Raw genomic sequence first — 18,984 nt, 5'->3', positions numbered from 1 at the left:
AATTAAATTAATTAAATATAAAGTCACCTTTTAATTTTTATTTTTATTTTAATAACTTTATAAGAAATTAATTTAATCAATTTCTCCTTATTTCTTCACTTAGCCTTCAGAGAATATAAAAGTTAAGAACTCCACTGAGTAGCTTAAAAGATGGGGACATTATATTATAAGTCTAAAGTTTGTTAATAATATTCATAGTTGGGCAAAAGTTTGTGGAACACTTATTCACCTTCATGATAAAGGGATCTTGGTTCCTTCGATTATTTTTCCAAATGTGCAAGATAATGTAAATTTACCAAAGTATCAACAATGTTGATTCTACTTAACACCCATTGCTTTACAAATTATTACATTCTTAAATAATATTTTAAGTGAACTATGTCCAATGCTCTTTTAAATATTGATGGTTACAAGGATCTCTTGCACGTCTTGTACCATGCAATCTGACCTATATTATCATTAATTATTCACTCAAATTGCAAATGAGGTATAATTAATGCTGGGGTAGATAATTATCAACACTCAATTACTCCCTAATTAGAAATACTAATAAATATAAATATTTTGATTATCAAAAATATGGAGAGTAAAATTTATAAAAAATTAATTCACTCTAGTGATTACAACCTAATTAAAATGACAAAAAATCAGAGCAAAAAGTGAAAGTACAATTCATTTATACAAAGATTTAACATTAAAAGATAAAAACTTGAAAAACACTCTAAACAATCATTGCCTACTTGTGAAGAACATGGATCTAAGCAATGCTAGACTTTGCTTTAAAAATGTATTTTACATAAAATAATGTATAAAACAGGGAAAGGGAAATAATGAAACCAAAAACCCAGTTGCAGAATGAAATACATCGTGCAAATAAGGCCTGAACTCATTGTGAGGCCAAAGATATCCATCATCAACAAGGAAACTCTCTTCCTCCAAAACATTAACATTTCAGGATTTGCAATATTTCTTGTCACCCACTACTCTGGTGATTGAAGGGTGAAAGTTGCCAGCCTGTCACATAGAATTTTGCATCCACAGCTCCTTAAGTACTTTCCCAAGCTTAAATACAGCATGTCACATACACTCAAGTCCCGTTCACAATGATTTCAGAAACAATGGGACTCCCATCTTCAAGGAACTTCCCATTCACCTGGGATCTCTGCCTCTGTAATTGCCATGTTGCAAAAAATAATTCATAAAAGTTAAAAACCTTCGACCGATGAAATCACAAATCCTTTCTCCAGGCCTACCTTGGTAACTTGGGAAATCATAAAATTGACTATTTTTAATCAAATTACCAACAGAGAGATGATCATGATATTGTAAAACCGATCACAACAAGAAAGTAAATTTAAACTCATCAGACACAATATTCGCATACCCTATCAGGTGAATCCCCAGAATTGCCATTCATGAGCTTATGGTGTTCTTCTTTGGTTCTGCTATCTTTGTCTCTGCCATTTATAGATATTAAGGGCAGTGTACCACTGGTGCCAGAACGTTCCATCCCTTCTGCAAATATGAAAAATATCCTCAGTCCCAAGTGTTTGATTAAATTTATTTTTAAAATGTCCAAAATTCTATCTCAGTGAACCCAAGAATCAAAGAAAGTGTTGAGGAATATAAACCTTCTGGCAACTGCCTATCAACAAAGTAGACCACCAGATTAACCGTATACCTACATATCACAAACAAGAAAAATAACAAACACAAAAATGAATTAAACATGAATTTAGCTATATTCATGCAGTTCAAATACAACTATCTAGGAAAGAAAGATTGGAAGAAGACATTTACAATAATGAAATTCACCAGGGAAAATTTGTCTTACCATGCAACAACAACATCAACAGTGTAGTGCTTGCGAGAAGCTATAATCAGAAGGCTGAGTATAATGGCCATAAACCAAGCTATCTGTTTGATCCACCTGCAAAAGATAAAACAAGGCATTTCGCATCAAACTAATGTTTGATGGTTACCATATTCTATACTAAATTAGGGAAGAAAACCAACCAATTTAGTGGGATTATTCAATAACTAAGCAACGGTTCTATTTAGTGGAAAAAGCAGAAATAACACTATCAGATGACTTCCAAAACTAGTACTTAAATAAAAGTACTACAGAACAACTCCCGTCAAAAAATAACATTATTCCTTTCCTCTAGTAATTGCTCTAAAAAACAATTTTATACACAATATAAATGCCTGGAATGGGAACAGTAGCTTTAGCACATGCTATTAGTCTTCTGATTAAAGAATGTTACATCGGCATTGTTCTGCAAACACTGCAAAGCCACAACATATGATATAGAACTTCAGGCACAAAATATTTTCTTCTAATCAGCAAATTGTAGTCTACTGGAACACATTCTTTTGTTAATAATAGTAACAAAACGTTGCAAAAACAGTAAAACTTCACATCTCATAATGTATCTGGTCCAATTTTTAAACATTTTCCATCCTTTCTGATGGGATTGAATATCATATACAAGAGGCTGAACCAATGTTAGTTGAATCTTTCATTTTCTTCTGCACCATGGTCCAAAGTTGCATTGGCCATCTCATCAACAAGAGCCACTAAAGAAGACTTAGATCCATTTACTAACAAATAAGCTTGTATTGCTGAAACATTGGCACTCCCACCATCAAGAGTGTCTAAAGAAGGCTGAGATACAATAACTGAGACATAATCTTGTATTGATGATACTATACTCCATGAGGGAGAAATGAATTTCTGCTTGACTGTAGAGGACTCCTTTTGCACTAATGATGGCTCATGCAAATTACCTAAACTCTTTGGTGGCACAAGCAAGCCCTGACTAAGATTAGATGACAACTATGGGGAGCTTCAACAGCATGGTATAGGGCAAAACTTTCCACCACAAAGCCTATCTATCCAATTTGTGCTCGGCACTGTGGCAAACTACAGCATTATGGTCTGTATCATTACACCTACAGAACCAGAATAACTACAGTTGGCAACCTTTTATATAATGTTAGCAAGTAGATTTTTGAGATGTCTTGATCAAATTAAATGTGGTCAAGGGATGTGTAAAACATAAGTGTTTATATGTATCACCAAGAATCCGCCCAATGAATTGCCAATTGTTTTGTTTTAACTGATTTAGACAGCTGGAACTCACAAGGCTGCTTAAACTAAAAAGTTTAGGCAGACTCGGAGTCTCTTCTCTTAGTGCAATAATCCAGCAAGCCCAAAAAAATTAAAATTTGGGACTCCACAATAACTCAGCAAGCTTATCAAACATTTGAAAATAGACCATTTGAATAAGGCTAGCGGCAAAGTAACAAGAATCGGAATCGGATCGAAATCGGCAAGGCCGAATCAAATCATGAATCGGCCATGAATCGGAATCGAATCGGCCATGAATCGGAAAATTTAAAAAACCCTTGAAATTTAGTGAGTAACTTATTTCATAAACCCTTTATCGCTGATTCGATTCACCGATTCACAAAAAATCGTTTGGCTTGAATCGAATCGCCGAATCGCGTGAATCGCATGAATCGCCGTGATTCTTGGAACTATGGCTAGCGGGTCTATTGGCAGGAGGTTAAGTGTTTGGTTGACTTCAGGGCAGCGAGGTGGCATTGTTGCAGGTGTCAATGTCTTTGTTGGACCATTCTGGTGATGTGGTCAAGAGTAGCGGTGGCACGATGGCTATGGGTGGGGCTGGAGCTGAAATCCCAAATTTCCCCCACAAGGAGGCAGCCGATGGTTTAAATGAAGATGTGGCATGGCATTTGATTATTTTTGAGTCATGTAGTTTATGCATATTTTGTATGTGTTGTGCTTAGTCATAGTGTCTTGGGGGATATAAGGTGGTGTATGAAGTCCAAGTCTTCATATTGCCACTAGGTGGCCATTTTGGAAATGTAACCCTTGATGTACTTTTTATTCTTATTATTAATAAAATATATAAAACTATTTACCGATCAAAAAAAATTGCCTAGTACTTGAGCATCCTCCACATATCAATTTATTTTCAAACCCTGACCATTGCATTGATCACTGATTCACTATAAAAGAATCTCCTTCCGCTATTAAATCAGATTACATTTGCAATATAACATCTCCTAAAGGCTAAACCTGCAATTGAACCTTCCCATTCTGCAAGATTGTTTGTGCTTATACCCAAATAAAGACAGCCTGGATAAACCAATTCACCTAGCAAATTCCTAATAGCATATTCTCCACCAGCTGAACCTGGGTTTCCCCTTGAAACTCCATCAAAATTCAGTTGGTCTGTCTGAGGTGGAGACTTATGATATATCTATTGCATATGGCTTTCGAACCAAACTTAATATCTCTAATATGAGTGCCACATAACCCTTAAATGAGAGAACTATAGTAATTTTTATTCATACAAGATATTGATATATTTAGTATATTAATGAATTGATTATTTATTAATTATTTAATTAATGATAATGTAGTTTCGGGATTTTATTGTGTTCACCTTTTTGGATCGCACTGTATGATCCATCAACAGGATGATATAATGAAAAGAAAATTGGAATGCTATTGAGTGTGATCCAAAATGTTGACCCAAAAAGCTAAACACAATATTATCTATATGATGGGTTGTAGAAATCTCTTATCATTAATTATTTATTTACTGTTACTGCGAAATTTCAATTTCTTTACTATTTTTGTAATTAATCTTTTAAATATATTACTCCCATCCCAGCTTTTGAGAAGAAATATTGTAGTTCACAAAGCCTGTTCCCATAACCCCATTTCCAAAACTCAGTGCACCACTGATTTCTAATGTCCCTTTAGTTGTATAAACCCTACAATCCTACCATATGTATCCACATTTCTCATATTCTATAATTCTATTGAAACTACTATTTTTAAGTACGTAGATATTTCTATACGTGCAGACTGCATGCCTAAATGGTGTGTAACACTGACCTCTGTAAACATTACAACAAATGATTTTGGATATGTAAAGGAGCTAACTGAAATACAGTAAAACTAAAAAAGATAATAACTAATCTCTCAATACTCACAAGAAGAGCTATAAAATAACGATGTGAAATAACACCCAATAAAACTTAAGGGATAAAGTACAGAAAGAACAAGAAGCAAGATAATTTACCTCTTTGTTCCATATTTTTGATAGGTGAGTACAAAAACCAGAGTAAAGATCATGTGTGATGAAAAAATAAGGTCTCCACAACCATAGATTACTCCACGTGGAACTGTGTAAACGAGGTAATCAAATTTGAGATCTTAAATCTACTATAATTAATTAACTAAGCATTCTGTGATATTTTCACTCACAAACTCATGGTATATCAACTTACAATTTAGCAAAAGTACTTCAAGTATGCTATCAGGGCGAGGAAGGCGAGCAAGTTTAGACCCCTGTATTTAAAGATAAGATCAATAATAATTGGAGTTTCACCCAGTCAATTTTAAACAAAAACCCAGTGAGAATACAACTTGCATTAATAAGATGGATATAAATGGCCAATAGGCATGTAAAACACAAACATATTTGCATTGATGGCTGAAAGATTTTGTTAATGGCATCACAAAGCATGTCATCTTTAAAACAATTAAAAACGCACAGATTTTTATGTCTAGGATTCAATCATCAGAAGGAAGAAAGTGAATTACCTCACGACAGTGATAATTAGGACCAGGCAACTGAGTTGACATGAATGTGACAACTCTTAAGAATTGAGAAACCTGTAAGTCAAATAAAATATTAGAAACTCAATTGGATAATGAAATCAAATCTACGCATTTTTTTGGATGCAATAACAGCACTTCAAAATATCTTTATGTTTTTTCCAAAAATTTATTTTCCTCAAGATATGTAAAACCATAAAAACCTTGTGAACCTATTTAAGGATTTGGATCTAAAAGCCAGATAACTCAAACTCAATCTGACGGAATGAACCCAAATTAAATCTACGAAGTAACCCATCCGAAATGATCTATGGGGATCTAAGAAAGCCATCAAAAGACTCCATACACTCCCAAGAGATATCAAGCTCAAAAAATTAACAAATATGTTGTGGATTAAAGTAATTAGGTTTCCACAATCCATTAGAAATGCAAACAGTTTTGTGGAAACTGATTGTGTAGAATTTTTTTATCATCAACGTTTTGGATCACACACAGTGATCCATCATCATTATTTTTCCACTCTCTTGTACTCTTCTTCATCCTGATGATGAATTACTGTGTGATCTGAAACGTTGATAAAAAAATTCTACACAAGCAATTTCCAGAAAACTGTTTGCATGTTGTGAATTGTTACTTATAACGACATTGTCAAATTTGGAAGGGCGCATCATTAGTTTTGCTTCACCCTGACTCATTATTATTGCATATCTTGAATTGCCCTTGATAAGTTCTGCACTACAAGAAAAAAAAATGGCACCCAATATAGGAATGGTTTCCATACTGTCAAGGGACCATTTCAAAACTACTGGTAGCAGTTTTATTTTGAATAGCTGCATAATGCAATTTTGTTTCAGACACTTCCATTAAGCAGCAATTTTACTGTAAGAGGAACTATTGCATGGCTACGTGCAAAAGAATCACTATTAAGGAGTCCAAACTGTTTGGAAAGTCAGGATAAGGAAAAATGACTTCTTCACACAAACAAGAAAGAGGCCAAGACATACTCCAAGAAGATAAGAAACCATTCGAAATGAACACATTCAAGTATATCAATTGTGTACTACTTGCAAGGTAAATGAGCCTTGAGATGTGAAGTATCAGAAATTCCATCTACCTCTAAGTCAAAAAGAAGGAAGCCACAATCAAAAGACGAAGAAAAGCCTCCAAGATCAAGAATCAATGAGCAAACAAAATTTATATGTTTTCATGACCATTAATAACAAGTAGTGGTAAGGGAGTTCCATTTGATTATTGAAATAAGCATTTGCATGACTTGGAAAGATTGTTGAGCTAAATTCAAATGTGTGGCCAGAGAGGGACACTCCAAAGTTGTTTCCAAAATGATGTATGTTTCCACTTGTTGGAACTGCTGATGTGAGTTTTGTTCCACTACAACATGCAGAATCAAACACTCAATGTTTCAAGATGGAACACTATATATCCAATCCTCTCTTGAATACACTTCTTATACTAAGGCTGCAAAGAAAGATCATCAAGGGACTAAAAGGTTTCTTCTAGTGTGGATATTCACTCAATTGAAATGATGTGATACACTGGATCACTAAGGGAACTTAGTTGTTTCTCAAGACTTGTCAACTACTTGATTCTAAAGATTTGGCTCCAAAATGTGCAATGAAAATATATTTTGTTTTTCCAACTTTCAACTTAAACTAACTCCAACTACTCCTAACTTCTACCTATGGATGCAAGAAGTGTGAATGCACTTGGACTCTACTAGATGTAATATTATCAGCATCTCCACCGACCTAGTGCAAGCTTCTAAGGTGTATCCAAATGATTTTCAAATCAATACACTTTCTTCAAGCCCATCAATAGATGCAAACTAAAGACCAAGTGTAAATTGAAGTTAAGTGCACGTAAATGACATTTGACCATGCATGACTTGATTATAATATAGGGAGCTCAGTTACAATGGCCAAGACTATTTCAGAATCAATGGCCAGATTAATTCCTACAAACCATAATTAGGGTTGCCACATCATCGACCAACGTAAATAAAGAACCTTAAAATAGGAAAATAAGAAAATTACAAAGTTTTGACGACTAATCAAATGGCACCAAAACATGGGCCAATTAGAATTAAGGACCTAATCTAACAACCAATGATAAAATTATTTCCTACTTACACTTACATCAAATTATCTTTTAGAATATGATTTCCTTTTTTACTCTTTGTCAATTCAATGAACTTGGACAAGATATCATTGAGCTCATTCATTGGAGGCATAGGTGTGTTTTGTGATTTCCAATCTGTTGTGTCCATCTCAATTTTGCTTGTAGAAATAGTTTTTTTTTCCTATCTGGTGTATTGTCCTATACTAAAGTCGTGACAACTATTGGTGCAAAAGCACCCAAAGCAAAGAAAGAAGACCAGGAACCCAAAAATACACTTCAGTCTAAATAACACAAACATCATTTTATGGATGCAATGTAATAGGTTGTTAGTTCTTTGAGTCACTAAGACCCAATATTGTAAGGCTTTGTCATGGTTTGCATACAATAAGCCACCATGGACAAATGAAAAAATGGGTCAATGACTCAATAGGATGATAGGTAGGAGTTGTGTGTAGGTGCATAAGTCTTAATAGGACCCTAGGAGTCAATGAAAACATTTGTTCAATTACCTAACTAATAGAATGCAAAAGTGCAATTTCTTGACAACATTGTGAAAAATTGTCAATGCAAGAAATGCAACTCTTTGAGCAATTTTCTGTTAAGGTTGTAGCTTCTGTCGGATTGATTTTATCGTGAGATACCTTGTTGAAGGTAAATCATCTTTAAGATATATATCTTATATATATTATATATGTAATATAATATTTATTATATATATATATATATATATTATATATTATTATATAATAATATACTATATATTATTATATAATAATATAATAATTTATTACATATATGGTTAACATATTAATATTACATATATGCTTAAGATGAGTTACATATATGGTTATTTAAATTACTATTATATTAATATTTTAACTAGTGATGTTTAACTGTAGAGACATGTCTCTTCATGAGACATGTCTCCTCTCATATTTATGAGTCCTCAAATCTGCATTTGGAAGGTCATCAATACAATGACAATGTTATTACATTTGCAGAAGTGATCCCAGTTACTCAACATGGAATCAAAGCCAAACTACAAATGTAAAGGAGGTTGAAGAGATCTAAGAAATATATAAATTGATTCAAAAGATTGTTTCAATCAAATATCTTCACATGTAAAATGTTGATTAAGGGGAGCAGATTGTAGAGACACGAAATAATCCATGGACATGTTTAAAAGCTTGTAAACTATTACCCAAACAAAATTGGCGGCTCTAAGGCTGAGACCACAACCTTTACCAGCATCTATGTTGTTTATGCCCATTTGAGAACTCCGAAATGAGAAATCCTAATGAGATACAATTCTCTTGTGAAACAAACAAGCACAGATCCATCGTGCAAGTCTCAGCGTCAACCACTATGACCTTCATGCTGCGAAAATGAAGACAATGTGTCTCCAGTCAAATTTTTTTGCTTGTCCATAATGGAGTCCATTAGATCAAGCCTTGTGTGATTACACGTTGAGCTCAGGTAGTATGTGCCTAAGGCGGACCTTGAGCACCATTTGATGTTGTTGGTGATTGAATTAAAAGCAATGTTCGCAGGTGTGAGCCTAAACTACAATTGATCTACAAGTCTCAAATCTCATGATGCCAATGTTAGATCAGAAGGAATGTTGAGTTGGATCGAGGGTCTATGCTTGTCTCAGAATGATAATGGGGCTTGGCAAGAGAGGATCAATATCGTGAATGTTCCTCTAAATGTATTGACAGAGAAGCCAAGTTGGTGAAAGTAACCACAAGCCCGATTAACAATATTTGATTCCCCAATCCACCGCATGGGTTCAATTGCATGGATTGGAGTTTTTTCATTATCATTTCATTATAAACCCAAAGTGATAATCACAAATAAATTGGTATGATAGAAATTATGTTAGCAATAGATAATACTCAGAGGGGGGGGGGAGCTGAATCAATATTCTACAAACTTTTGTCCACAACTGAATATTGGTACTTACTTTATAACTTGCATATGAAAGTAAACCAACAATGCTGAACAGTAAATATAACCATGCACATAGATAACTCATAATTCCATTATTTGTTAACTAGGGAAACCCTGGCCAAGGGAAAACCCCGGTGGGGATGATACCCACTAGATGATTCACTAAACAATAGGATCCTACTAAGGATATTGACCCTATTAAGAGTCTATGAAATACATATAGTGTCTTGAGTCCCTGTTAGGAGACTAGGCCTTGTTAGAAGCCTCAACCCTGTTAGGAGTTGGTAGAACAAATACAATGTATGCAAGAAGAGCCCACTGCGCTAACATGAAATAATACAATTTGGTTCTTCACAAGATAGGCATACATACAATACTTGCTTTCTTGCTGTAACTCGCATTTGCTCTCATCAAACATCAGATCTCGCATCACATAAGGCTTCTATAATAGTTTGCATCACAATTATAATATCTCACGACTTCACTTTATTTGCGCATCACCCACTGTAACTACGCAATATAAGATCTTTACTTATACCTTGCAAATTCACAAAAACTCTACTCAATCGGCCTTCATGTGTTCACACACTTGATATAATATAAAATAACTTATGGATTAATATCCACAAAGTCGGCTCATCATAACTTAGTAATTACTTTGTAACCAAAATAATTCCTCAAGCCATACAGCTCTATTTACTGATATGCTTTGTTCTGCTTTGTTAAATACCCGCACTGGTATATTAATCATATCTTGCATCATATTGTCCGTACACATATGCGCACTTAACCACATCATCATGACAGAGTCATGAATCTTTCCTTAACTGCACATAAGCCAACTCTCAAAGAGTTGTCTGTACTCCTAAGATATGTTCTCTGTACTGCTGCAAATTGACTAACACTTAGACAATTTTCTAACTCTAAATGCATAAATGAAATCTTGAATACATGTTGCCATAAATGACAATCATCAAGATATCTAACTAACCATATTGCCAACAGATTATGTGCTATCAGTCATACAACATATTTTGAGGAAATCAATGTTTTATTTCCATACTATCGACTATATGAATCAATCAGTATATGCAAATTTTCAAATAATCCTAATATTCCTTTGAAGAACATGTTGAAAAATGCAAACAGGATGGTTGTAAAGAATATTGTCAATTTCAGAAAACATGGGAAGCGCTTGGAAAGTACAGATAGTCAAGCTCCCAATGTACAGACACCAACCAGGTGAATTAGAATTGGTGATTAGAGTTGATATCTTTAAAGAAACAACAACAAAAAATATGGGAAAGAAGATGATAAGGTTGAGTTTGGATAATATAATTCAATGCTAATGAACCATACCGTAATCAAGGATATTACTTTGAAGATCTGCTAATGATGTGGGAAATCAACTGATAGTCTAACATTTTGTATTATATCTAATATCACCACGATCGGTACTAAAGATTTCCATGAATGGACAGGCACGTCTCTTCCAGATATAAGCATCATATCTAATCGGCCCATTATATATTATGGTGCTAATGAAGTACGTTACAAGATGAACATAAGTATCCTCACAAAGAAATTAAGGGGTTAAATTGACATATCTATATAAACTAAAGAGTGACTGAAACCCCTATAAAATGGAGTAAGTGGGATTTTTACATTGTGAGGGGAATTATAACCAATGTTTCATTCCCCTTTTTTTCAAAAATGCTTATATGTAGACAATCTTTTGATGGACCCTCACTAAAGCAACTTGTATCAATGATGTTTATGTGCAAATAAGTATATTTGAGTATTACATTTATCTACTCATTGTACACTTTCTATTTGTAGTTCTATACATTCTATAAGAGTCATTTGCCTTGATCTTTTCCTTTATGTTTGACAATATTGTTACAAGAAAAGAAGGTTGGTACTTTACATATGCTACCAAATATTGTGCAGACGTTAACTAATGATAGTAGCTCCAAAGACCTTGATGATCAAGATGGATAAATTGAGGCTCTTGAAGCAAACATATTTGATGATTGAGATTATCAGATTCTTCTACATTAAGAGGGAGTATGACACTTCTTCCAAAAGTAACGCAAAAGCTTAGAAGATTAATACTAAAAGGGAGTCTAGAAATACATTTGGATATCTACATGATTTTGATGGGCCCACTCCTATGTATACTTATCACCAAAAAATTAGATATCGGATTCAAAGTGAGTTTGACAAGAATCCTTGGGGAAGAGAGACTCTAAGGGAGTAACTATTGGACCTGACTTCCCAGGATCATTGTTCAAAGGGAGAATTTTTGAGGTGCAATCCTTTGTGAATGATTTCTTTACGAGAAGTTCTAAGTGAAACTCCTTGTAATGCATTCTTCTTTGTGGAAAAAAAAAAAAGGTGAAAGACTTGTACCACCCTCTAACTGGGTTCATGGTGGTTACTATTGATATGTAATGAAAGGTGACGATCTTTCATTAACATTTATGAACAGAAGGTAACCATTATAAGGTAACAATCTTATAAATGATAGACCTGTTATCATGAAAAACTTCATTAAATTGTTGTCCTAGAGTGCTAGAAATCATGATAATGAAAAGATAGACGATAACCATTGTAAGGTGGTGATCTTATAAATGGTAGACCTATTACCATGGTTCTTTGGGCCAGATTTTGCCGGACACCATGATAACCAACTTGTTATGGTTCTTTGGGCCGGATCTTGCCGGACACCATAGTTACTACTATAGACCACAATTATGGTGATGTTTTTAAAGTTATGGAAATTGCTTCAATTGTGTGCTATGAAAGGTCAGAAATTTAGCCTCATAGTGAATTGAATATCATATTGAGATGATATCTCTTCATATTCTTGAGAGCATAATGTGTTCAATAAATCCTCCCTGGCTAAGAGGGAGTGTTAAGGTTGTAGCATCTATCGGTTGATTTTATCATGAGATACCTTGTTATGATAAATCATCTTTAAGATAAATATCTTGTATATATAATGTATATTATATATGTAATATAATATTTATTATATATATTATACATTATATATTATTATATAATAATATAAATATACCATATATTGTTATATAATAATATAATAATATATTACATATATGCTTAAGATGAGTTACATATATAATTATTTATATTACTATTATATTAATATGTTAACTAGTGATGTTTAACCGTAGGTACATATGTCTTCCATGAGACATATCTGCTCTCATATTTATGAGTCCTCAAATCTGCAATTGGAAGATCATCAATACAATGGCAATGTTATTACATTTGTAGAAGTGATCTTAGTTAACATTTTCTTCCGAACGGCTAGAAGGTTTGAAAACCCCTTGGAACCAATTGGGAAAGGAATATAAGGGCTTGGAAGATCATTTGGAAAACAGGTTGGTGGTTGTAAGATGTTTTTGCATGGTAAAGCAATAAGAAATCTGAAATTTTCCTGCATTTTCTCTATTGTTTTGGTTGGCATGTGAGTGTATGGACTTAAGATGATCTGAGATCTATTGGATGAGTTAACCCAGTCTTTCATCTTCCTTTTACAACAAATTTGAGGTTCTAATTCGATCTAGGAAGAGAGTTGAACTGAGTTTTTGTGCTGACAGGTTTAAAACCCTGATTCGCCTAAGGTTTAAAATGTATATGGCCCAAACTAACATTTGTGCCCTTAGAAGTTCATGGCCCTTGGTGGAATGTTAGTGGAAAGCATGTACTTTAAGACTTGAAAGGAAGTTTGCAGGTATCTTTCAGCAGTGAGGAGAAAAGCTTTGACCTAGGCAGGCAACTCCATGTGGCCACCTATGTGTTTAAATGCAAGAGAGTTTGCAGAGACCTAATTGCCCTAAGAGAGCTATTGTTTTGACTGGGAAGTCTCTTTTTGCTAAACTTGCTTTGGAATCTAGGCCTAATTGGCACAATTAGGTATGGCAGCATGGTGCTATTTAACACCCTTAGATTGGTGATCTGTCTGAACCCTCTTGAAAATTAGTGTAGCTCTGAAAAGGGTATTGTAAAATGCATTTTGTTCCTTAGGTCCTTTGTCAAGTATGAAAGTAAAGTTGGAAAAGCAGTCTGCCAAGGGCTAGTAGAAACTAGGCCAGTTATGAAGCAACTCATCTTTGGAGAGTTGGGAGTCAAGAAATAATGCTTGGAACATGTCATTGGGTTCACCAAGGGTCCAAATGTAAGTTGGTTTCATTCCATCTTTTGGTTCATGTAAGTTTCACATTCTTGGGTATAGTAGTCTAGTAAGGGCCTAGGCATAGTGAGGATCAAGCATGGACCTTGTCACACAAATAAGTCTAATGTCCAAAACCTATTGAATTGAGGGCATACACCATCCATGAAATAGAAAGAACATCTTTGCTTGCTTAGTTGTGTGGGTGTGGATTGAGTTTCATTGTTGGTCCTTGGGCTGCAAATCTTCTCAATTGCTCTCACTTGATAGCGTCAATATCCTCAAGGCTGAAAATTTTCAATTTTTCCTTCAAAACTTCTAAGTTAATGTTTTCTTCTCTTTTCTCACCAAACTGAAATGTTACTGCTCGGCTTCTTTAGCCTCTTTGGTCATCGTTTGGATGGAGGAATTGAGATGGTAACAATCATTTCTTATTTATTCCAAAGTGTCCTACCTAAATATCAAAGCAAAATACCATTCAGTTGCATCCATAATTCCATTCACTTTTATCACTTTGCTCTTCTCTAATAGCTTCTCGGGAAGCTCTATCATTGCTTGCAATTGAGGCATAGTTCTCTCTCTAATAGATTGGCATTCCTCCCAAAGTTTATCCAAGGTTTTGAAATCTTGCTCTAAGTGATGCAAGTGACTAATATTGCCTCAAGAATCTTGGAAGAGAGGCAATCACCTCTTGTGCAACATCTTCCATCCAAGCATGTGACTTCTAGAATGAAATCCTGAAACGCTTTGCATTATCTATTGATTTCCTCTCAAGGGTGAGAGATGGTGCAAATATGTGATCTCTTTGTAGGATGGAGTTGAAGACATGCTTGAAGTATTCTCTATATCTTTGACTTTCCTCCTTGTACTTCTTTTTCTTTGCAACTTCCTTGTTCACTCTATCTTGCAAGACTTAAAATGCATCTCAAGCATTTTCAAATTCTTGCTTTGTTGTAATCTGAGAACTATATAAAGGCCCTCATTTCTCATTTGTTAAGGACGGAATTTCAAAGATTGTTGGTTATGAGCTACTGAGATAATTAAGTTGTCGTTGAAGTATGGTGATTTCTTGATGTATCTTGGTGCTTGCATGTTCTCCTTGTTCCCTCACTTAGATTAGATTTGTTTTCATGTACTTAGATGAATGTAATTAATAATAGTGTTATAATGGAATCATCTTGCTCATAACTTTTGTTCTTAGGTGATTCTTAAGCACCGTGTAAGGTTGGATCTGAACCATTATGTGGATGCTTTACTTCTATCTTTGATCCGCATGTTTTAATAGTGTTCATTAGGATATGAAAACTATTTGCACAGACCTTGAAGATTGCACCAGCTCTGAGTAGTTGAATTTAGTGAAGCAAAGTTTGGTAGATTGCATTAGAATTATTCATCCTTCAAGTTCTTAGGATTAGAATAAAATTTCTCAACCCTCCTCTTATTTACCATTGTGCTTATCCAGCCTAGAAGGAACTTTGGAAACCGCTTGTGCAATCTTACTTGCAATCTTAGCATACACAGAATTTTGATGAAGAGGGGATAAGATACTTCAATATTTTATTCTACTGTTAATGTGGTCATAAAACACACATCAACACTATTCTTGCTAAAGTTATCTCCTTGTTTGATAACTTCTCCAGCTATAATTTGTGTGTTTTAGTTGTCATTGCATTTTTCTTTTGCTCCATTATGTTCTTTTATGAATGTTGCAAGTTTGAATAAACAAGAAACATTGCAATTTAAACTTTAAACCATTTCTAGTGGTGGAAGACAATGTTTTGAAGGTTATGATAAGGTTTTCACAAGCAATATCCATTGTCAATGAACATGAGAGAGGTATATCCTTCTTGTGTAGGATAGGCCATGAGAGGACACCATTTAAGGAAGAGTTATGGTTGGACAACAAAATCAATCAGGTTGTAGGAGGGCAAGAGGGTGGAACAGCCAACTATACTTGAGACAATCAATTCACTCTTCTATGTTGCCTTAGCACAAGGATTCATCCTATTAGAATGGGGTTGTCGTTGCACCAAAAGACCAATCTTTCAATGCCCAATACAACCACTCAACTTATAGTACACATGAAGCAATTAAGCCCTTGTCACATATCTCGAAGGGAGTGCTAAATAAATTTTGAATAATCTCCCCCTCAGAGTTACTTGAGGGTCTGAGGATTCAAACCTGTGACCAAGCTCTAATACCACTTGTACTTTTCCTGTCATCAATGTTTCCAACCCAATCAGCATTTATATAGGCTCTTAATTCAAACTTGTCATTCTTCTTATAGTTTAGACCCTAGTCTTTTGTACCTTTTAAGTATCTCATAATCCTTTTAACAGCCATTAAGTGATTCTCCTTAGGATTTGCAGAAAACCTTGCAACAATCCCAACAGTTAGTGCAATATCAAGTCTACTATGAACTACATATTGCAATTTTCCAATCATAGACCTCTACAATGTTTGATTTACTTCAGCAAAATCATCAGTTTTGGATAGTTTATGTCTTTTCACCATGGGAGTACTAACTAGTCTTGATTCTTTCATACCAAATGTCTTCAAGATTTCCTTTACATACTTGGACTGAGTAATGTAAATACCATATCTCATCTAATAAACTTGCAATCCAACAAAGAACTTTATTTCTTCAAACATAGACATCTCAAATTCTTTCATCATTTCATTTGCAAATGTCTTACAGAATGCATTTTGTCCTCCAAATATGATATCATCAACAAATATTTCAATTAGTAAAATTTTTTTACCTCCTTCTATCTTCAAGTACAGATTGTGGTTGTAATCAGTCTTCTCAAAACCAATCTTCACAAGATAGTTGTGTAGTCTTTCATATCATGCTCTTGGAGCTTGCTTTAAACCATATAAAGCTTTGTGCAAGCTACACACCATGTTCATATTGTTTGGATTAACAAATCCTTCAAGTTGTTCAATGTAAACCTCCTCTTCCAGTATACCATTAAGAAATGCTTTTAACATCCATTTGATAAACATTGAATCCTTTATAAGCAGAATAAGTAAGTAGAGTTCTTACTCCTTCCAATTTTGCAACTAGGTCAAATGTCTCTATGTAGTCAATTCCCTCTTCTTGTGCATAACCTTTGCAAACTAAGCTTGCCTTATTCTTTGTTACTTCACCCTTCTCATCCAATTTGTTTCTGTACACCCACTTTGTTCCAATAACACTCTTATTCTCTAGTCTTGGTATTAGTGTCCAAGTTTTGTTCTTCTGAATCTGATCAATTTCTTCTTTCATGGCTCCACTTTAGTCTTCATTTTCTAATACATCCTTCACTAATTTAGGTTCATGTATACTTAACAAACATGTTTCATTCCTTAATCTATTCCTTGTCATTGTTCCATCTTCTTTTTCTCCAATGATTTGTTCAACAAGATGATGTCTTCTGACATATTTTGATAATCTTGGTTGTGTTCTTCTTTCTTCAACAATAGGTCATTCATGAAGTTCAATCTCAGGTTAACTATGTACTTCTTTGTCAGGTAACTCGACATTCCTTTCTTGAAAACTGATCTCGGCATCAGAATGTACCTCAACTTTTGATTGTAACTCGGCTCCTGAATGCAACTCAACATCCATTGTATCAACTCCACAATCACTGATTCTTGTTGATTAGCAGCTTGGTTCACAGTATCATCAGCATTAGCAGACATGCCTTCATAGTAGTACATAAAGGTTTTGTAATTCTCAGGTTTCTTCTTTTGTTCATCTTCATCTATTTCTGTATATTCATCAAATTTTACATTTGCACTTTCCACAACTTTGTTGGTGTTATTATTTAAAATTATAAGCTTTACTTCTTGTGGAATATCCTAAGAATATACCTTCTTCACTTTTAGCATCAAGTTTACCATTTTTGGTGTCCTTTACAATATAACACTTGCTTCCAAATATCTTAAAATATTTGACAGTGGGTGAGTATCCATACCATAATTCATAAGGTGTGAAACTTGTACCTTTCTTAACTTGTACTTGGTTCAAGGTATAAACAATTGTACTGACAACTTCTCTCTAGTATTTTAAAGCAACATTTTTCTCCATCATCAGTGTTCTAGCACAATCCATCACAAATATGTTCCTCCTTTCACCTATCCCATTTTGTGGAGGCATCCTAAGTGTAGAAGTTTGTCTTTTGATTCGTCTACCATTGTAGAAGTTATTGAATTCATTTGATGTAAACATTCCACCTCTGTCAGATCTCAGACATTTCAAGCTTTTACTAGTTTCTTTTTCAACTTTTGTCAAATACCACTTAAACATTTGAAAAGCATCAAATTTTTCTGTCAAAAACATCACTATCATCATTCTATAATAATCATCAACAAATAGAATAAAATACTTGTCACCTTTGTAGCTTTGCACATTAATTGGTCCACATAGATCAGTATGAACTAATTCCAAAATTTATTTTGAAGTATGAGTCTTGCTATTACAACTAGACTTTGTCATCTTGCCTAACTGACATTGTTTGCAAATCACATTATCAAGTTTCTTCAGTTTTAGCAAACCTCTGACTCTTCTCATCTTACTGATACTAACCAAGCTGTCAAAATTTACATGACATAATTTTTTGTGCCATAGCCATACATCATCAAATTGTACAAGACAAATAGCTTCATTCATGTCAAAATAAAACAGATTACCTCTAGTTTGATCACCATTTCCAATGAGTTCTCCATCAACATCATAGATCTTAGACTTCTTGTGTTCAAATTCAGCTTTGCATCCTAAACTATTCAATTGTGACACACTCAGTAAGATTATAGTTAGGTCCTTCCACATAGTAAGCATTGTCACACATGATCTTGTTTATCAATCTTGTTGATCCTTTACCTTTCACTGGATAGGGTGCATCATTACCAAATCTAACACTATTTCTATTGTAATGCTCAAGGGTAATGAACTTACTTCTGTCACCAGTCATGTGATGAGAACATCCAATGTCAATGATCCATCTTTCACTTTTGGTTACATAAGATACTAATGCAGTTGCCTCATCCTCAT

At 34.3% G+C, this 18,984-nt stretch overlaps 1 protein-coding gene across 3 annotated transcripts in view; it reads right to left on the bottom strand.

Moving 5' to 3' along the window:
- Positions 1-758: 758 nt before the first annotated feature.
- The window catches only part of ATIPCS1 (Inositol phosphorylceramide synthase 1), a 40,528-nt gene continuing 22,302 nt past the window's right edge, over positions 759-18,984 (bottom strand). For all 3 annotated transcript variants that reach the window (XM_089801917.1, XM_089801918.1, XM_089801919.1), the window contains 7 exons: positions 5,648-5,719; positions 5,332-5,392; positions 5,124-5,226; positions 1,835-1,930; positions 1,632-1,681; positions 1,385-1,515; positions 759-1,168 (listed from right to left, as the gene is read on the bottom strand). In XM_089801917.1, the coding sequence (XP_089658043.1) occupies positions 1,088-1,168; positions 1,385-1,515; positions 1,632-1,681; positions 1,835-1,930; positions 5,124-5,226; positions 5,332-5,392; positions 5,648-5,719 (594 nt within the window). In that variant the 3' untranslated portion in view covers positions 759-1,087. The remainder of the gene's footprint in view (positions 1,169-1,384; positions 1,516-1,631; positions 1,682-1,834; positions 1,931-5,123; positions 5,227-5,331; positions 5,393-5,647; positions 5,720-18,984) is intronic.

Source organism: Cupressus sempervirens, chromosome 9 (assembly GCF_028749045.1).
Source record: "Cupressus sempervirens isolate cs-2001-9-10 chromosome 9, ASM2874904v1, whole genome shotgun sequence".
Taxonomy (NCBI): Eukaryota; Viridiplantae; Streptophyta; class Pinopsida; order Cupressales; family Cupressaceae; genus Cupressus; species Cupressus sempervirens.
Note: the sequence above shows the minus strand (reverse complement) of the source record. Positions and strands in the feature narration are given on the sequence as shown.